The 20,935-nt window shown below is 44.7% G+C and overlaps 2 protein-coding genes across 10 annotated transcripts in view; one reads left to right on the top strand and one right to left on the bottom strand.

Annotated features, from left to right (window-relative positions):
* Window positions 1-18,036, top strand: part of RUFY1 (RUN and FYVE domain containing 1) — an 86,875-nt gene extending 68,839 nt beyond the window's left edge. For 3 of the 4 annotated variants that reach the window (XM_064279269.1, XM_064279268.1, XM_003404700.4), the window contains 3 exons: window positions 2,785-2,833; window positions 5,024-5,101; window positions 6,394-18,036. In XM_064279269.1, the coding sequence (XP_064135339.1) occupies window positions 2,785-2,833; window positions 5,024-5,101; window positions 6,394-6,537 (271 nt within the window). In that variant the 3' untranslated portion in view covers window positions 6,538-18,036. The remainder of the gene's footprint in view (window positions 1-2,784; window positions 2,834-5,023; window positions 5,102-6,393) is intronic. The other variant, XR_002786613.2, reaches the window with a different exon arrangement.
* Window positions 10,287-19,881, bottom strand: HNRNPH1 (heterogeneous nuclear ribonucleoprotein H1). Of its 6 annotated transcripts, none has more exons than XM_064279270.1 (14): window positions 19,864-19,881; window positions 19,353-19,409; window positions 18,751-18,879; window positions 17,296-17,451; window positions 16,953-17,096; window positions 15,319-15,457; window positions 14,198-14,376; window positions 14,049-14,120; window positions 13,859-13,992; window positions 13,569-13,704; window positions 13,059-13,118; window positions 12,901-12,960; window positions 12,149-12,241; window positions 10,287-11,056 (listed from the first exon to the last, which is right to left on the bottom strand). In XM_064279270.1, the coding sequence occupies exons 3-14, from the start codon at window positions 18,845-18,847 to the stop codon at window positions 10,938-10,940; spliced, it is 1,389 nt and encodes a 462-aa protein (XP_064135340.1). In that variant the 5' UTR covers window positions 18,848-18,879; window positions 19,353-19,409; window positions 19,864-19,881; the 3' UTR covers window positions 10,287-10,937. The 6 variants fall into 6 exon arrangements, with proteins under 6 accessions (XP_064135340.1, XP_023408023.1, XP_010591483.1 ...); XM_023552255.2 differs by lacking the exon at window positions 19,864-19,881 and adding an exon at window positions 11,654-11,703; XM_010593181.3 differs by lacking the exon at window positions 19,864-19,881 and adding an exon at window positions 11,654-11,703 and having other exon boundaries at window positions 12,877-12,960.
* Window positions 19,882-20,935: the final 1,054 nt, after the last annotated feature.

Here is a 20,935-nt window from a genome sequence, read left to right on the forward strand (position 1 = left end):
CCTAAAAACAGAGCAGGCAGTTAGTGCTGCTGTCAGATTAAATAGAAAGTTTCACAAAAGCACTGGGAAGAGTAAGAAAGGAAACTGTTAGGGCTGTGACAGAACGTGGTCCTCTGAAATAGTTTGAGATGGAGATCCCGCCCTCCCCTGGCAGCCCCGCCTCCAGAGACTCCCCTCCATATCTGCAAGAAGGCTCAGGCCAGCTCTTCAGACCTAGTGCTGCCCTGCCATGCCCTCCTGCCCCCACTTGGGGAGCGCTCAGAGCACGCCAGCTCAAGGGCAGCCCAGGAGCACTGACCAGAACTAGACATGGAGGAGCCAGACACAAGCATGGAGATGGCTCCTCTGGTTTGTGCTGGTGGTCAGAGAAGAGGGATAGAAAAGAGGCCTTAGGGTTGTGGCCTGACTGGGCCTCCCTTTGTGCCCCCACCCCCACCCCCCGAGAGTCTTAAGTGTCTTTTCTCCTGCTGTGTCCTTTTTACCTTGGAGTCTGGCAAGTCAGACTGGCAGTCAGAGTTTGCTTTCCTAGTACAGTGCCACAGTCCTCAAATCTGGATTGTCAATCCTGAAAGCTGAGCTGCTCGTCACCAGGTCTGTGCACAGTGGGGTTGTAATGGCAGGGGTGCTGGACCCAGGCAGCATCACCTGAGGAGCATTACCTGAGGAGTTGCCTCCTGCCCACTGGCTGAAACAGGCCCTAGGGTTCCCTCTTGGTGCCTTCTCCCGTCTTCCCTTCATCTCCCAAGCCCGTCCCAGGTGACAGGAGAAAAATCCTGTTTTCAGACCCCTCCACCTGTTAACCCAAACAGCTTCCCAGTTGCTTTATTTCAAGACCACTGGGATTCTTCCCCACCTTATGCTCCCCAGAAAAGTTCTTGTCTGTCTGTCTCCCATCCTGACCTAGTTTCAAGTCTGCCCATCCTGGGCAGCTCCTCTAATCCCCTCCAACTGCTGGGCTGTTTCTGCAGCCACCAGTGGAGGGAAGGAGCTGCCTGCTTGCTGAGCAGTAGGAGAGGCCAAGAGGGTTTTTCCTAAAGGTTCAGTTTTCTAATCCCTTACATAGAAGTCTAGCCGTGTCCCTCAGAGCCCTGCCATTTTTACACTTAGATTAATGTAACCTTGACAGTTTAGACTAACCTCAATTTTAAGGACAGACCCAGTCTGTTTCCCCCAGAGTACAAATAACAGTGTTCTATTTGTTTTAATTCTGCCAATTTAGACTGTGTTCAGTCCTGTCTTTTACATGGAAAACGAAGGAACTGTTCTAATACAAAGGGGAGTGGAGTGAGACGACATGGCTGTGCCCTCCGGGTGGGTCCCTGGCCATAGCAGACGAGCAGGTGGGAGGGAGCGGGCTGGGAAAACATGCAGACACAGTTCCTGAGCAGAGCCAAGCTCTGGCCTCTTCAGACGTGCAGGAATGTGAGCCCAGAGGAGCCAGAAATTCGGGCTGCCATGCAAAAACCCTTAATTTGTAAATGATTGCAGCTGTTTCAAAATCTTTTTAAAAAGCCTTGCAGGCTAGTCTGATTGAGTCCACAGGCTATTATTTCTCAGCCTTAGACCAAGGTGGATATGTGAGCCTCTGTGATTAGATGACTCTAGAGGTTATAAAAAGGTGGAAAGCATTTTGTTGTTGGTAGATGCCATCAAGTCGATTTCAGTTCACAGTGTCCCCATGTGAAAGTAGAACTGCCCCGTAGGATTTTCTAGGCTGTAATCTTTTTTTTTTTTAATCTTTATGGGGGCAGATCACCAGGCCTTTCTCTTGCGGAGCCACTGGGTAGGTTCAAACTGCCAGCCTTTTTGGTTAGCAGCCAAGCGCTTAACCGCTGTGCCACTAGGGCTCCTTTGGGAAGCATTTTAGAACATCATTATTGTATACCTAATTTATAAGTCCTGTTATCCTCTCAAAGCCGAACAATTGCTGTTTTGTCAGTTTTATAGCCTCTCACTTGTTTTTTTTAATTGTACTTTATATGCAGTTTTACAGAATAAACTAGCTTCTCATTAAACAGTACACATACTGTTTTATGACACTGGTTAACAATCCCACAACACTATCCCCTCTCCACCTTGGGTTCCCTGTTACCAGCTTTCCTGTCCCCTCCTGCCTTCTAGTCCTTGCCCCTGGGCCGGTGTGCCCCTTTTGTCTCGTTCTGTATTATGGCTTGTCTAATCTTTGGACGAGGGCTGAACCTCAGGAGTGACTTCATTACTGAGCTAAAAGGGCATCTGGGGGCCATACTCTTGGGGTTTCTTCAGTCTGTCAGGCCAGTAAGTCTGGTTTTTTTTTTTTTCAGTTAGAATTTTGTTCTACATTTTTCTCCAGCTGTCTGTCTGGGACCCTCGATTGTGATGCCTGTCAGAGCAGTCAGTGGTGGTAGCCACGCACCATCTAGCTGTATTGGACTCAGTCTGGTGGGCCCTGGTATCTATGGTCCTTTAGTCCTTTGGACTAATCTTTCCCATTTTATCTTGAGTTTTCTTCATTCTCTCTTGCTCCTGAAGGGGTGAGACCAGTGGAATATCTTGAGGTGGCCACTCACAGGTTTTTAAGACCCTAGATACTACTCACTGAAGTAGAATGTAGAACATTTTCTTTATAAACTGTTATGCCAGTTGAGCTAGATGGTCCCCAAGACCACGGTCCCCACAGCCCTCAGCCCAGCAGTTCCGTCCCTCAGGGAGATTGGATGAGTCTATAGAGCATCCATGACCTTGTCTTGTACAAGTTGTGTATAGCATCTCACTTCTGTTGGTCTTTTTTTTTCTTTTTTCAAGGTCAAAGCTGAAGATGGAAGACATAAAAGAAGTAAATAAGGCACTGAAGGTACTGGATTATTGTTATTAGCATAATAATCACTACTAATAGCTCTCAGCTTGTGCTAATATCCTTTGGGTTCCTGTATTTTCTCACAAGTCAGGTGAGAAGTTGAGGCTGTGGTGGCTGTCACATACTTACAAATAAGAAAAATGCTGCCCAGAGTGGAGATGCTGAAAAGTGGCAGGACCAAAACTGGAACCAGCCTGCTGATTCCAGTTCCTCTGCTGTCAGCTGCACCAGACTGGGCTGTGGGACCTGGAGAATTGGCCTGGGCCACAGGTGCCCTAATGAAGGAAGCTAAAGGGGCAGAGAAAGGCCCAAGAATTAAGAGAGTGACAACCTTTCCTCCAAGTGAGGGGCTAACCAAAAGGAGGGTGGTTCAAACCCACCCAGCCGCTCTGCGGAAGGAAGACTTGGCAGTCTAGTTCCACAAAGATTACAGCCTAGAAAACCCTATGGGGCAGTTCTACTCTGTAACACGTGGGGTCACTGAGTCAGAACTGACTCGACGGCAACCAGCAAGAGTGAAGCTTACCACTGAGGGAGAGCAGACACAGTGATGTGGCCCTGCAAGGGCAAGACGGGGCGTGGGACGGACACTCTAGCCACCGCCACTCCCTTCCAGGGCCAGGTGCTCTGCAGCTTGTCCTGGCAAGCCACCTTAGAGCGGGGAGTGACCGCCAACTCCGTTTAAGGGCAGCTTCTACCCTTTGGCCTCAGCTCTGTCACAACAATGCAGTATCAGTCCTCTTCCACAAGGCAGCGCTTTGCTTTATCCAGAGCAGAGATCCCAAGTAAAAACTTACTTGCCCAGTTTGTACACCCAAGTTTAATGTGTCTGGTTGTCTGATTTCCCAGCCTGGAGTTCTAGTTAATAGTTTGTTGTTGTTGGCTGCCATCAAATTGGTCCCTAATTCATGGCAAGCCTACATACAATGGAACAAAAAACACCCATTCCTGTGGCACCCCTGTGATCAGTTATGGATCAGACTCTTGGGATCCATAGGGTTGTCACTGGCTGATTTTTAGAAGTAGATCATCAGGCCTTTCTTCCTAGTCTGGAATCTCTGCTGAAACTTGTTTAGCATCACAGCAACATGCAAGCCTCCACTGACAGACGGTAGCGGCTGAGAATTTAGTGCATTGACCAGGAATCAAACCCAGGTCTCCCATATGGGAGGCAAGAATTGTACCAGAATCACCAATGCCTCATAGTTAAGTTAGATCTAGTTAACATCAACTTATTTTATCCTCCCTTGTAGACTGAAAGGTCCTCGGATCTAAGTGCTGTGAGTGGTTTATACCCCTGTGCTGCCCATGGTGTTTACGCAAAATAACGACAGCTAACGCAGTGACTCTAGAGCCGCAAGGAGCTATTTTATGTAAGCTAAAAGCCCTGGGCATACCTTCATAGCTCCAAGGGCATGGTACTGTCATTTGCAATTGTAAGGACAACTGTGTATCACCAGAAAAGTTACACCAACACATGCTAAGGAGCCAGATAAGTACATCACACCTCTGACTTCTCTGGAACACCTCAGTCCCTGAGGCAGAGTAAGTCACATATCCTTGTTTTCCTTTAGTAAGACCTTTCAAAGCAATCTTTCAAACCTGCAGCTGCACCTCTGTAGAGCTGTTCCCAGTGTTGCCGAGGAGGAGCAGGTGTTGGGCCAGGTGTTGGGCATGTGGGAATGGCTTCCTATGGCTTGAGGGCATCTGCTTTCTGCTGCAAACTCCTCCATCTCTGCAGGGAGCAGTGACACAGATTGTTCTAGTCTCATTTGGCCCTTCTCCCTCCTGCCAGTTCAGCAAATCACTTCTGATGGTGTCTCAGGGTTTGGGGCTATAAGCAACAGTCTGACTCATTACCTCAGCCAAAAGGAATTTATTGAAAAGGGTATGGGTCTCAGGTCGACAGGAGGCTGAAGAATCTGGCTTGAGGCCAAGTGGGCAGCCTGCAGAGACTAGGGAGTAAGAGGAGAGACAGCAGGCCCTCCAGCTGAACACATGGACTCTGCTATGGCCAGGGTCGGGGAAGGACCCCTTCCTCACAGCCCTGTTAGGCCACATCTAGTGGAGACGACCTAATTGCTTAAAAGGAAATCAAGGTGCTATTAGGAAGCAACAGTGGATACACAGCTAATTGTCACCCTTGGACTGAGGCCTAAAATGGGATTCTGGTGTTTTCCTTCTCAGGGCCACACTTGGCTGAAAGATGACGAAGCAACACACTGTAAGCAGTGTGAAAAGGAGTTCTCCATTTCCCGGAGAAAGGTACGTGGGTGAAGCTATACCCACTGGCCCCGGGGCTTGAGTTGCTCCATGCCAGGCTCATCTCTCTGGCCCCACTTTCCCATGCTAGACTACCACATGGGTTGGAAAGGCCAGGTGCATTGCCCTGGGATTGTGTTCACTGCTCTGCCATCACCCTGCCAGCTCTCAGAGAACAGCCCCAACTCTCTTGCCCACGCCCACCTCTGAGGGCCCTGGCCGGTTTGTCACAGGCCGCCTGTGTCCGCCATGCACCTCTCAATGACTGGGAAATTTGTTTTGGACTTGGGCTTTCTCAAACGCAGAGCTACTTTTGGTTAAGTATCACTGAAAATCCTTTATAAGCAACAGGACCCAAACCTAACTAACCTTGGCAAACAGACTCTAAGGGGGAACCTACAGAATAGCAGGTTTCAGGACAGGCACCAGAAACTGAGTCAGTCTGGGTAAGGCCCCTCTGCCATTTTTTGCTTATGCCACCTGCCTTCAGCTTCCAGAACAGTACTGGCTCCCACTTTGGTCAGGGTTGACAGTCTCACCAAGACCAGTAGAGTGACAGGTGGGGAGCACATATCCCAGAAATTGAGGGCCACTCATAAAGCTAAGGAGAGTGCCTGCTGCTTTGCACACCACCGCTATCCACTACCACGTCGATCTTGTTCTCATCTGCCTGCAGTAACAGCCTATCTCTGTGCAAAAGAGGAAGAACCCTCACCGTAGGCTCAGAGGTACAAGGGCAAAGAGCTCATCTAGAAACAACCCTCCTGAGGCTGCCCTTGAGATTACACTTGTCCACAAGGCCTGCTAGAGGTTTTGGAGTCCTCTGACCTGAAATGGTCAAGTTCAAGGTGTGACTGACAGGGATAGGGTAGTTGGCGGAAGCAGTCTGTACGGCAGGCTCGGCTGGGTCCAGGAGGAGCAGAGGGGCTGGCTAAAGACCCTTGGGATGCAGCAATTCAAGGGAATGAACTGAGGCTCTTTGTATATAATGACGTGGACTAACTATTCATTGAAGAGCAGTGATACACAATGAGAGCCTTTTGTTTTAAAGAACAAAATATACCTACATTCACGCAAGTGCATGTATACATTTTACAGGAACGTAAACATGAAAGTAAAGGGAAAGGCCTGGCAGAACTCATTCCAAATTGATAAACATCCTCTGGGGGAGGGATCTGGGCGTGTTTAGATAACTAAAAAATAAGTGTTTAAAGGTTCAGGTGTACAGACAGCATCTCACCCATTTGAGGGGGAGATGCAGCCGGTCCTGTGAGTGCCTTTTCCCTGTCCTCTAGCACCACTGCCGCAACTGTGGACATATTTTCTGCAACACGTGCTCCAGCAACGAGCTGGCCCTGCCATCTTACCCCAAACCAGTGCGCGTGTGTGACAGCTGCCACACTCTGCTCCTGCAGCGCTGCTCCTCCACCGCCTCCTAAGGACCACCCGGACCTCCATCCTCAGGAGTGGGCAGAGGCAGCCTTGGAACAGTGCCAAACTCTTTGGGTCTCAGGGAAACACCAGGATTTTGAGAAGTTTGTTGTTTCCCCCAGAGAATCAAGGGAAAGAATAAAATCCTCACCTGGCCTGCTGGCGCTCTTAAACATAATGGAACTGGAAGCTGGGCGCCTCTACTTTTTGAATTGTATGGAATCAACTCCTCTGGATTCAAACTCTTCTCTCACTTTATTACATCACTGGCTTTTGTTCATATGGAACTTCATGGTTTTACTACTATCATTTTCAACTCTTCAACTTAACCTCTTTAGCATTTCTAGGGAGTCATCAGTTTTTCTCCCTCCCCCACCCACCGTTCCTCCCAAAAGCCCTCTGATTTGTCCACCACTTTCTACCACACCAGGGTCTGTCAGCGTGCCTTCTCCGCTTCAGTCGGGGTTTGCCATTCCACACCCTTGTCAATACCTAGCACTGCCCCATAATAAAATCAATTATTTTTCACTCTGGTGCAGAAAATGAGCTTGTGTCCATTTTGCAGCAGCTTGCTAGCCATCCCCTTACCTCGGGCTGGCTCTGAAAGGATGCCCTCAACTCAAGAGCTGTTAAGGTGAAGGGCTGGGAGGTTTTCGGAACATCACCCAGGTGGGAATTGGCTAAGTCTGCCGGCTCTGGGGCTCAAGCTGTGTTGCGCCCAGGTGAAGCAGGGTCAGGTTGGGAGCCTTGACACACAGTGGGCATCCACCATGCTGTGAAATCCACTAGTGAGAAGAACTAACCTTAGTAAGCTGTTGGATCTCCAAAATTGCTCACTGATAAAACAGGGAGTTGATAAAAATGGTGGGAAAACACCTGATGGGCAGTTTTCTAATCTCAAAATGTTAAGGACAGGTGCTGTTTGTGGAGCTATGAGGACTGGTCACTCCCCCCACCCCCATATCAGAGTCATCAGTTAACACGTCAGTCAGTGGTCTAGAATTTTTAGGCTAGAAAACATGCATAGTATTGTTGTATGGACATCAAACAAGTCAGTTTTCTGGGCCTCACCTCCTCCCGCCCTCAGCCAGACTATTTTCATTACTCCTGCCTTCACTTCCCAGGAGGCCCCAGGCTTCAGCCTCCACCAGCCCCTTCCTTCCCTCCGGTGCTGTGGCCTAGTCTGAGCTGTCCCAGTCCCTGAAAACATGGCTTGCGGCCCAACTGTTCCTTCTTGGGCTCTTCTTTCCCTGTGGAAGGCTCGCTCACCACAGGTACCAATACTTCTGTCGTATGGGTGGGAAATCTGGAAGGTTCAGGAAGGTTACAGTCCAGAATTTACCCCAGGACCTGCAGCTAAGGCACTGTGCAGCCCCCAAAGCCAAGTCCTTCCTAAGCTACTGGTTTTCAGACCACTTTAAGAAAGGTACATGGTGGCTAAAGCGGCTGCTAAGGACCCCCCACTTCCCCTCACTTAACCTGAACAGCTGTTTTTTAATCACACCAGGCCCCAACTTTTTCAGAAAGTTTGCTTATTTTTTGCATTACCCCAAAACTGTTCTAGTTATCAGGTATCTGTACCTCATTTTCAATGCACCCAATATGGACTCCAAATTGCTGGAGGGCCTTAGGCAAGTCACTTCACTTCTGAGCCTGAGTTCCTTTATCTGCACACAAAAAAGCAAGCAGGGTAATACCACCCTACTTCAGACCCTTTGACAGTTGATACGTACCTCAAGGGCCCACCACTGCCTGACCCGTAAGTTCCTCTGCCTTTATCACACCTATCTCCCACCCTCACCCCCCACCTCAAGCAACAAATGTTCAATACACATTATTCACAACAGATCCATGTACCGAAGTTTTCAACATTTACCTACCTGAATGGAAGATTCCTTTTCTCCTCCAACTTTAAATTTCCACACCTGAACTTGGGAAACCCTTCACTCTCTAGTCTGGCACCACCTTCTTCCAAACTAAGGAATGAGTTCTAAGGCAGTGCCAAGCCTAAATGTGTGCTATCAGTCACCTCGGGGGGTACGGGGGAAGTCCTCTTTGAGATGCAGGTTCTGATTAATAAGAGGGTCAGGAGTATCTGAATCATTCCTAACAAGCTCCCAAGTTATAATGCTGGTCCACAAGACACAAGATTCTAAAGAACCAGAGTGGTTCCAGGTTTGTTTTTTTTTTTTTTAAATAAGTACAAAAAAAAAAAAAATGGTAGTGGACTTACATTTCTTTAGTAAGTCCCCTTCCAATAGGCCAAGTTTTTTGACAAAAGATCTTCCCATGTTCCTAGATTCAAAACAATTAGAAGGTCCAGGGAAAGAGACTAACCCTCCTCCAGGTCCTTTTCACCACCAGGTCTCTGTAGTACCGAAAGTATCAAGGAACTTGGCCAAGAGCTCAGCAGCAATATCATGCTTAGAACACTCAGCTGAATGCCAACTCTCAACATTAACTCCCTTGAAAACTCTCTCTAGACCTGTTGGAAGACAAAAGCTCCATGACATTGCAAATGAAACATTTCTACATCACCAGCCTGAATCCAGACCTTTCCCTCCAGTGGTATGCAACTAGGACATAGCAGGTCATGCAGCAGGCCAAGAGCATATACCTGAAGGGCTCTTCATGCCCATCTTTCACATGCAACACTGCCATCCTTAGCTGTACTGGCTGATTCTGAACAGTTTTTCAGAGTGAATAAATCTAACCGATACCAACACCCATGAACAAAGCTGAGAAAACCTTCAATACTGTTACAGAAAAAACTCATGTGTGACACAAGCGTTATGTACCCATCGCCAGAGTAAATTCCAACTTACAGTGACCCTTTGTACCTAGCTCAAATTCAAATCTCAATACAAGTGACTTCTGACTATAAAGGGATGAATGAGTGGCAGGTTCTGGAACTATAGTGCTTTTAAGTAGCTACTGAAGGTAACTCTGGGGATACATTGCTTAATCCAACCCTAGAGAACTTTTATGTCCCAGTTAAGAGTTCAGCTGCTAACCAAAAGGTTGGCAGTTCAAATCCACCAGGCACTCCTTGAAAGTGCTGTGGGGCAGCTCTCCTGTCATACAGTCACTGAGAGTCAGAATCGACTCCATAGCAATGGGTTTGCTTTGGTTTTTATTTCCCAGCAAATATCATTTGAGTTCTAACCTACCACAAAACAGGAAAAAGTTTCCACACTTAAGATAACTTCTCTTTACCCTCAGTTCTGCTTGATATTCTACCCTCAGGAAGTTTACAGGGAATACATTTTGCTCTTAAGTGGACTTGACTGTTAGGAAAGAGGCAAAATATGTAAAGACATCAACTTGAAAAGCTCCTTATAGAAGACATCCCACCATTAACAAAATTAGAAAACCACAACCAGATTCAAAAGGATAGCTTCTAATCCCCCCCACCGATCTGTTACTTCCTCAGCTATGCCTGAAGGAGGGCTTCTGGACTGCAGGCCATGCAGTTAAGTCCACTCGTGCCTCTTCCTTTGCTCTGTGCAAGTGCTTTAGCAAGTTAGGGAGATTCAAATCAGGTTACGTGCAGCCAGGCCAAACATACAGCCCTTCAGAAAGGGCCCCCAAACTATGTTTACCTTCGTTGCACCGGAGGGAAGAGAAGTCTGAAGACATCTACACAACAGCCTCAACTGCCGAGCCTCTGCCACAGCTACCACTGTCACCTACGCCCCAGGCAGGAATAGAGCACCAAGAAACAGTCCACATGACACTGAAGCATAGACAAGACAAATTGCAGTTTTTAAAAGGAAGATTTATTTGACAAGTTTCACTTAGCGCAATACACCTAAAAGGAAATCACAATGTAAGTTTTAAATCAAGGCCTCAGAATTTCATACAAACACCAAGACCAAAATTCTAAAGTATTGGTATTGCGTCTCATTTTCCCCGTTAACTTAAAAAAGGCTTAAACTTACGTGACTTACAGGTTATTAAATGAAACTAGAATTAACAAACATGCCAAATGTTTCACTTTTAATTGTAGACACAGCTCCTATATTTAAGTATTACAAAAAAGCATGTCTTTCAACATGCATTCAGTGTTCAATGTAATGTGGTATAAGAGCAACATTTAACATAATTGAACTGCTTTAACCTAAATACAATTACTGCTTAAGTAGTACATCCTACAACTAACTCAAGAAAAGCTGAAAATGGTTTAACAGTTGTATTTACTCAAACTTTGTTGTTACACCTAGGTGTATTTCGTGTTCAATAACACTGAACCTGAAATCATTTTAAAACAATCCTGATTTCCACTTAGAGTAAGCATAAATCACAAGCTTGTATTGCAAAACTGTTAAACTTAGAAGTTTTTTTTGTTTTTTTTTTGTTTTTTCTTTTTCTTAAAAAAAAGGTTGAGACCAAGAGTCAGTGATCAGGATTACATTCCCCATCCACCACTCATACTGGACATGCTAGACATCCCTCCCATTCCATTCACTCCCATAGATGCACGGCTTCCACTACTGTAGTAGCTGCTGTTCACTGTTCCTTGGCTACCTGCAAAGAGATCAATTTGACAAGTTAGGAGAAGTGTCACATTATCAGTCGAATAAAACAGAGCATTCCAAGAAAAAAAATTAAAGGTTTTTAAAGAGTACAAATGGCTGCTGTCCAAGTGGCGAGAAGCATGTTTGGGAAAGGGGAAACCCGACTCCAAACAAGTCTCAATTAACCCCTTTTCTCTGCAGTACCAACGTGCCAGACTCTTGTGCTACCATTTAAATGGATGCTTCAGGATCAACATGGAAAATTAAGTTTAAAGGAAAACTAGTGTTTTTCAAAAATTGCAAAAAAAATTACTTCATGTTGTTTTTAAAGCTAAGCAAGGCATTTCAAAAAAATTTTACCATAAACATTCACAATGTGTCCATCGAATGACATGAATAGGAAGCACAGGGGAAGTCTCTTGCTCTTCCTATTCACAGTGGGCAGGAAGTGAGACGACAAAGTTGGACTAAAGGCAACTCACTATGCCCAAAATGGCAGCCTCCATGGAGTTAAGTCAGAGCCATTGACTGCTATGGGAAGTGTTATTACAACATACCAGTATTTGCTATTGGGAATTTAAATTATATTTCTTGAGAAAATATTTACCTATGCAATGTTTGATTGAAAATCACTGGAGTTTTCCTGTAAAACTTGGTCTGCAAAAGGATTTTGTAGGGTAAGACTATAATACCAAAATCACCATTCTTTAGACCAATTGAAAAAAAAATTAATAAAACTAATCCTAGGTTAACTGACTAGTAAATACGATCCTGAACCCCACCACCATTATTTAAAATTGTCCCTCCATCTAAAATTGACTTAATACTAATCAGCAAAATACAGAATGTGAACTACTTCAGTTTGTTTAATAAATGGAGGCAGATGTTTTCTGGCTTGACAGAATTCCAGTGGCAATAATGCCTAATTTATAATATATAAAACACTTCCCCCCCCAGTGTTTGTTTCTGAAAATTAAACTATTAAAAAGTTAGTCAAAAACATACATTTAATAACCCAACTTCTCAGAAAAGGAGCCTGCATATTCCCAACTAAAGAAACCTGCCTAAAACTTATCATAAAAATATAAAGAACCATACTTACCATATCCACTCATGCTGCTCTGACCACCATAGCCGCCTCCATAACCACCACTGAGCTGCTGGCTAGCTGGGCCACCGTAACTGGACTGGTTTGCTGTTAAGTGAAGAGAACATTAGAACCATGTTCCCAGCGTAATATGGTACCTGGTGGTACCGGGCTTGTAATTCTACTATCTAATTTTCCAGTCTTGATCTGCTATTACTATAACCCTCTGCCTCCATCTGTCTATTGTCTATGACCAAACTACTCTTTATCATGAGCTAATCAAACATTTATAAACACACATCAACAGGACTAAATCCACATGATGCCATAAATAGAGTCTTTTTATGAAGATCTTATGAAACTACTTGCCTGGATTTAGTGGGGTTTGCCCCTTAATTTCATGTTACAGTACATCAATACATACATATACTGAACAACTAATTATGCCAGCTCATTTTGATGCTGTGCTTTTTGCTAAACAATTTGAGATTTAAACTTTACACTTAGACAATTTATCTAGTTTCATTCTGTACTCCCCTCCCCCAAAACAAAAGTACTTTAATCAGAATTATCTATTCCAAATAGTTTTCTAGCTAATTTTTAACCAAGAAAATTATTCTCCTTGCCTAACTTAAACTTAAATTGTTATGCTAAATTCACTAAATACAATTAACTTAATTTATATTATTGACTTATATAGATATATTTTGGTTTTTAAAAAAACTAACGATATTTACACAAACCCATGCCTCCCATCATTTGGCTACCATAAGCACCACCGCTTGCTCCTGCTGTAGAATTCAAGAAGAGTTCTACATATCTGTGTTCTGAAATGAGAGAAAAGGCATACAAGGTTAGCTTTAAAAAAAAAAAAAGACACTAGAGTGATATTTACACAAACCCATGCCTCCTAGCATTTGGCTACCGTAAGCACCACCGCTTGCTCCTGCTGTAGAATTCAAGAAGAGTTCTACATATCTGTGTTCTGAAATGAGAAAAAAAAAAAAAAGTTTGAAAAATGTTTGTTGGTGAAAGAAAGCAAAAGGAGCACTTCAGTTCTTTTATGACATGTAAAATCTGTGGACTTCAAATACTTGGGTAAAAAAATTCTGGCTGCTTCTCTCAGATGACTTATTTTAACTAATGCATTAATTCAGGTTGCAAAAACTAGCCTTTAAACATTCATCTAGTTTATCAACCAAGGACATACTTCAAGTCAGTGTTTTTTTTTTTCCCCCACAAGTCCCTTTTATTCACACTTAAACTGCCACAGGTTTTCAATGCATCCCTAAGAATCTGTTAGAGGACAAATTCTCATATACCCCTTTTCTTAAATCCTCTACCACACATACTTGGAGATGTTCAGTCACTCAAGTGCAGTATGTCCACACACAGCTACCTTTAACAAGCCCCCAAAACACTTCAACACACTTACGCATATTTGCTTTGTCTTTTGACATAGCTGCCACAGCATCTTCATGAGTAGCAAACTCAACATCTGCTTCTCCAGTTACTCTGCCGTCAGGACCAATTTCAATGTGTACTCTCACAGGGTTAAGCGGTGAAAAGAACTAAATACAAGGCATTTCAAAGAAATCAAGTCAACTTCCTAAAGTTACAAAAAACTAAAACATTTATAACAGGGTGTTTCGCTTAAGTTGGGTAAGGCTCAAGTTTCTACCACCTTACTCAAGTATCTGACTTGTGAATTCACCGTACACTCACATTGTAAATGTCGTTTTCGGTAGCTCTGTAAGGTAATCCCCGCATGTGCACACAATGTCCTGTCGTGCTCTGGAAAGTAGAACCACCATCCCCGTATCTGTGATCAGACATTCCTGAAAAACAGTAATTGAGGTCTAGATGGACAAGAGTGTAAGTACCCTTCAGGTGATAAATTCAATTCTTACTTTACCTCTTCCAAATCTATCTGACCCAAATCCATAGCCATCGTTATAGCCGTTATAGTCATCGTAGCCTCCATAACCTGAAAGACAAAAAGAACAGTCAATGAAATGTGAACACAAGACAACATTCTTCTTGACCCTCACATATCTTACTTACCTCCACCATAAGCACCACGCCTCATCCTTTCAAAGCCAGCTCCTCTGCCAATACTGTTATACCCTCTGCCAGCCCCAGGTCTGTCATAGGGACCTGGCCGCTGCATAGCCATAAGTTTTCTGGGTGGATCATAATGAGTTCTAACTTCAGCTCGACTGCTCTTAAAGATTTCAATATACCTAAAGCATTGTTCATGAAGGAGAAGGAAGGGGAGGGAGAAAATAACATTAGTCCACTTCATACAGATATTTAGTTATACAAGAAAACAGTCCAGTCATAGCCACGAAACTGACAAATATTTTAAGCCAGATTTCTTATACTTGCATAGGCAATGACCAGAAATTCACTCTTTAAGAGATTAATGTAAACTTTACAGGAAAAAACCTCACTCCTCTTAGGCATATGGAGCCCAACCTTAGGGGTAGAGAGGAGTACTGTAAATGTTTTATAGGAGGGAAAGAATTCCACTCAACTTTCAACATTTCAAATCTTAAATCCACTGGCAGCATGTATAGCAAGTAGGCTAAAATGCCAGCCTCCACCAACAGTCTAGCCCACACTACACATTTCTTTTCGCCAACAAATACCCCAGCCTATGCTTTTAGTAGGAATCAGCATAGGTAAGCGCATGCTTCAATGAAAAATAGTCACAAGCAAAGAGAATAAAACCTTTTGTGACAATTTCTTGAAAGCTATGCTTATTAATACATATGCAGAATATTTATACAGCAAGAAAAAGTTTGTTGCATTTCAACTTTAAAAACAAGATCAGAAAGTATCACATTTTCTTATGGTAATATTAATTTACTAGGTGGGTGTTATTACAGCTAAAGCCAGGTTTGCATTAACTTTTTTAAAGCCATAGTCTCTCAACTCCATTGACTGGGTTAATAAATTGGAACGCTTACAACATCAAGGCCAAATTAACTGGGGGAACAATTTTAAAGCCAAAATTTAATTTGAATGCAATGTGGGACTCTGACATAGAAAATTTGAAATTGTGGCAAAACGTCAATTAATTGGGACTATGAAACAGATTTCTTCCTCTTTAGCAGAGAGAATATGGATTTAATTGTTTACCATAAGAAAAGTGACATATCCAACCAACCATCCATCCCCACCTGTGCCCTATTCTTTCCTTGTGTTTCTTTAGAGCCTTTTCAGCTATTTCCTGTGAAGCAAACTGCACGAAGGCCTCCCCCGTACTCCTCCCCTGGAAGTCCACCGGCAATGTTATCCCATTTGGCACGATTTCCAACCCTTCAACCCAAGGACAAATAACCCCAGTAGGGGGGCAATATTAACATCACAAGCCCAGAAATGATTCTTCTTATAGCTTTAAATAAACCAGAATTTTAACTTTAGGTGAATGGTATGCTTTCAACAAGTACTCTTTAAAATATGCATTGCAGTAACATGAAGTTCCATTATTACAAAGTAATTCTTAACACATCCTGCGGCATAATATGTAAGAAAAAACTTGCTTAACACAGGGTGCATTAAGAATTCAACAATTAAGAACACTTATCTATGCAACTTAATGTTCAGAATTATACAAGATTTTAATAAAGTTTCAAGCATTAAATACAACATTTTACTAAATTCTAGACACACCTTTGACCTCGATTTATATTTCAATGCTTTTTAGTGGAACTTCAAATTTTAAAAAGTTAACATGTTTAAACATTTAATATACAAGTTGAAACATTGCTTATATCATAGTTGACAAGAAAACATACAATCTAAACTCTTCAACAAACAACTGATCTAGACAACACAATCATGCACTCTTATGCTCTAACAGTAGTATGATTCACTTCTGGAAATTCCGTCTATGAAAAATCCTTTCCGTGGATACATTCCCAAGCTTACAAAAAGGGCTTAAAAGCACTTCCTAGAAGATATGAAATTATGTTCATATTTAAAGTTGACAGATAGCATTCAATTCTCACCAATTTAGACAAAAACAATCAAAACAGACTTGATTTCAAATATTCTGACAAAATATTAGGACTTGATATGTAACTAATATTCAAGACTTAAAAACATACTACACTAAACCATGAAAGGATTTCTTGCTCTTAATTCCAGTTTATTACAACATGAATATTAAGGCTATTATTTAAAACACATTATTAACATTCTGCTAAACATGCAATCTTATAAGCTCTTCAGCATAAAAACATTCAAATACTTTAGGCCCAGAACAATTTCAAAACACTATTAGATTGCAAACATTCTGCCTATCTATGATCACATTAGATTGGCTTCAAGTTTACAGTTCCCTGGCAAAACCAAGCTGCTTTCTGTTTAGAGAAATTAGGCCCTGATATGTTTCTGGTCCCATGACCAATTAAGTGTCTCTAACAACCTAAGACACTTGCCGTAAGTAACAACCTGACTGGCACATCAATCTAACGTTAAGGGAGCTTACCTTTAACTTGGAGTACTTTGCTGAACAACGTGAGGAAAGAAGTTAAGCTGCTGAGGACAACCCTCAATCAATTATCTACTCTGAGCCACAATACTAAATATAGGCAAAATCAGCAAAAGTTACGAGTTTTGGGAGCACTTAATTTCCACCTTTAAGATGGGCTTAAATTATTTGAAGGTCTCCAGGAAGAAGAAAACAGTAATTCATCTGCATAAGCTTACAACTTAAGCATCTAAGCTATCAATTTTAAAGGTCTATTAAATCACATGTTGCCAGAAGCTAGCCAAAACTCACTGCTCAGCAACCAACACTACTACATACCTGAGAAGAACTGAACAATTTCTTCCTTGCTACAGCCAAAGGGGAGTCCTCTAAGCCGCACAAAGCCATCATTGGCCGTGTCAGGACTATTTGGACCAGTATGCTTCAACACCCAATCCATTTCAACGTTGTTTGACTTGAATACTGAAAGAGGTGCTTAGAATTAGTCAATTTCGGAAAGTTAGAAAACAAATTTCAGACTTCCTGGGTCTTTAGATAAGCTAGGAAGAGCTGCCATAAACTCCCTTAGATGCCCATTTCCATGCGGTCAAATACCTAAAATTCAGAAGGGAATAAGACCTATTTGTTTTATTTACTGTTACTAGGGCAACATAAATCAAACCTTCAACATATCTGTGTCCCATAGTTTCTCTGTCTTTTTTCAGGGCCAATTTGACATCATCTTCTGATTCAAGTTCAACAAAAGCCTCGCCACTTGGTCTGCCTTCTCGTGTGTAGATGAAACGAATACCTTGAGCCCCATTTTGAATTTTACAGTCTGGAAAGAAAACAACTGTTAATATAGAATTTAAAACCAAAAACCACCTCTGGGTGACACAGATGAAATGCCTATCCACACTCCCACCATGAAGTATGACACTTTTATAAAGCCTGGAACAACCAAGATTACGAATTTCTATAGTCTTTCTGGTAATTACGGAGTCATCCTCTCTAAAGCTATCTTATTCTCTAAATGATACATTCCCGTTCCATCAAGAAAATTCAATATTCAAAGCAGCTTCTACAAAGTTATTTAAAACATTAAGTCCTCACTATCCAAGTTTCTCCATAAACTTCTCAGCATCAATCTACTGAAGTCTGGATCTTCTAATTTTATGGCATTTTTGGAAATCAGTTTTGGTCTGGCATGGTTGTCCATCCACTTTACCTTACCAGCAGCCACACTGAGATTTCTCATTCAAAACCAAATTGCAGGCCCAACACTCACCTGAACGGGGATCACTGTTATCAAGCTAAAATGATTGAAGTTGCACAGCTGAAGCCAAACCCAGTCTTGCCCCCTGCAAAGTGGCTCCCAGTGTACTTGGTTCTTGTTTTACAGGTCGTTTTCCTTTACCAATGCTAAATTCAGACAGTAAGTCAATACTACAAGCATCTTTCCATACACAACTTCATTATCCTAATCTTACACAAGGAACAAAAGACATTCTGGTAAAAATTACTCAAAAAGCCTACATTATTTCAAGAAACTACAAAGGCAAGCACACTTTCCTGGGCTTCAGTGTCCTCAAACTGTGAAGTGAGCCAGATCAAAAACTAGATGAGCAAAAACTCTTCAATTACCAAATCCTGATTACGAAAATTTCTGAAATTAAGAAGCGACATTTTAACTTCTGAAGCAGAATGCCGCTTTTCAAGGAAATACCAAAATTGGAAAGTTACCCTTACAGGTAAGACATCGCAAGATATTACTATTTACCTGGTCCTGCCAACTTGACTATTTTCTCAAGATTAAGAGAATTTCCGTGTATTCCCATTTATTTTTTCAGAAACCCCGGAAAGCACATACAATGGAAATGCTGGTTTTTAAAGACAAACAAGGAATACAGAAAAAAGAAAAAATCCTCTGGAGCTGCCGCACTCCAAGGTGTCCAAGAGGGCGGGCCGGGCTTTTGCAATTTCCACTGCGTAACAGTGGCCAGTCGGGCGCGAGCGGCCCAGCGCCCACCGCTGCGCCCGTGCCCCTCTAGGGGGCGCCCAGGATTGCGCGCCCGCCCGCCCAACCCGCCGCCCACCTGGCCGGGCCGCGAGCTCCCGCCACCCGCTTTAAACTCACCAGAAAAAAAACGCTGCACTTCTTCGGCCGAGCAAGACCAGGGCAAGCCCCGAACCTTCACCACGAATCCCTCTCCGCCTTCAGTACCCAACATCATCGTCCCTTAGGGATCCTGGCGTCGAAATAAGACTGCGAGGTGGGAATGAGGATCAGACCTGATAAATACGAAATCAACTTCCCTCCGCCCTCGAGGCGAGCCGCGGGCCCTCATTAAGTGCCGAGCCCACGCAGGCGCCCCAGCCCCAGCGACTCCAGCCATCCAAAACCTCCTAGCCAGAGATCGGTGCCCCCAAGCAGCTCTGGGCACCCGGTCCCGCTGCACCAAGCAAAGGACGCCCAGGCCCGGCGCCAGCGTGGAAGCCAAGGAAATGGCGGCGGCCGCTTCCGCTCCGCCTCCTCCTCCATCTCACACAATAGAGGCGCGCGGCCTGCAGGCCTCGACCGCCCCGCCAACATTTGTCGAGCCATTCCTGGCTCCCAGCGGCAGCCCGCAACTTGCCGGGGAACCCAGGATCTACTGGAGGTCTGACCGCAAGCAATCCTTACAAAAACGGTATCCTTGGGTGGCCCAAGGAAGCAAACAAAGACCGACGAGCACCTACCTGCTAAAACCAATTCAGCGTGGCTGAGACGAAATGGCCAGCCGGCGCCTGCGCAACCTAAATAAGGACATTTGAGAAAGCTCTGCGCACGCGCAGACAAGTGCCCGCACCGCCCCCTTGCGTCACATAGCGACTAAGCGCATGCGTAACTTTACGAGCGAGTGCACCTCCCGCCATCAGATTACTGTGCGCATGCGTCTTGGGCTCAGTTCCCTCCTCCCCAAACCCGCCGCACTTCTTTTTGCGCCTGCGCCTTCCCGCGAGTTCTGATCGAGGCTCGGCGGTTTACAATTTAGTTTCATGCGCATGCATCGTCTTTCAAACTGTTCTCTCGCCTTGCCAGCTGGGGTAGGGGTGGGGAATGGCGGCAATCAGTTCTCTATAAGGAAGGAATGGGGGTGCCAGGCCCTGATCTGCGGTGGGGTGGACCCCCTCCTACCCGCGACAGCCCTTTCTCCGCGCTCCTATACAACCCTGAAACGAGCAGGCGCCGCCTTAAGTCGCCCCCTACCTTCGCGGCGCCTGCCTTCTTTCTCCCTAGGGCCCACCCAAGCCAATCCGTCACAGACCGCCGGGCCGCTCTCCTGGCTGCTGGGGCCTCGGGCTTCTTGCGCCTGAAGCCACTTCCATGGCGCCTGGGGCGTGTCTGAGGCGTGTGTGCCTTCACTTCCTCTTACCTGCCGCGGTCGGGCCTGGGCTCCCGGCCTCCTCCGGGTTCCGGTGCCTGTGTCTCAGTCCCGTACCCCGCTTTTGCCAATAACGAACTCGCACCCTGCGACTCGGCCCGCTCCGCCCCCGCGGTCGGCGGGCCCTGAATGCCGGGGGCACTCTCACGACAGGAGGTCACCAGGCGCCGCGTCCCGCTGCGCCTTGAGAGCGCGAGTTGAGCCCGCGGCGGGGCACCGTTACTTCTGTTTCTCAGGTGAAGACACTGTCTTCGGAGAGGCCCTAGGGTCTCCCTGTGTGCGCATATGGCCCAAGATACATGATGTTCATGATTCCCAGCATTACTACTGGAAAACTGAAACGATGCCTGAAGATCCTAGGAGACAGACAATAAACAGGTTAACAATAAAGCAGTGTTGGACAGTGCCCCAGTGAAGGCCTCTCTGAGTGCCACCAGGGGAAGATGTGGGGGAAGTGTGTTCCCTGACAAAGTGCGATGGCCTAGCGGCAGAATCCAGTTTTAACAGGTTTGAGGAAACTGAAAAGGAAATCAATGAAACAAAGGGAGAGGGTGATCTAAGATAGGATCCCGGAGTTAGGAGGGACCCAGTCTAGAAAGGCCATTTAGGCCTTAGCAAGAGTGTTATCCCAAGTGCATGGGAAGGCATTCGCAGGTCTTCAGCAGGGGGGCAATAGAAGCTGTTTACAGATTGTAGGAAAACTCTGTTGCTAATTATGAGGGGGGACACAGATGGAACAGACAGGATGAATGACGGTGGACATAAAAAGCTAAAGGAAGTGGAAGGTACTTTGACTAAGGTCATGAAGAGGTGGTAGTCCCAAGTCTTCCAGTCAGGAGGGCCATCTCGGGCTAATTCAGAAGCTAAGAAAACACTTTTTGCTCTTGGGTACTCTTT

This window comes from Loxodonta africana, chromosome 2 (genome assembly GCF_030014295.1).
Source record: "Loxodonta africana isolate mLoxAfr1 chromosome 2, mLoxAfr1.hap2, whole genome shotgun sequence".
Lineage (NCBI taxonomy): Eukaryota > Metazoa > Chordata > Mammalia > Proboscidea > Elephantidae > Loxodonta > Loxodonta africana.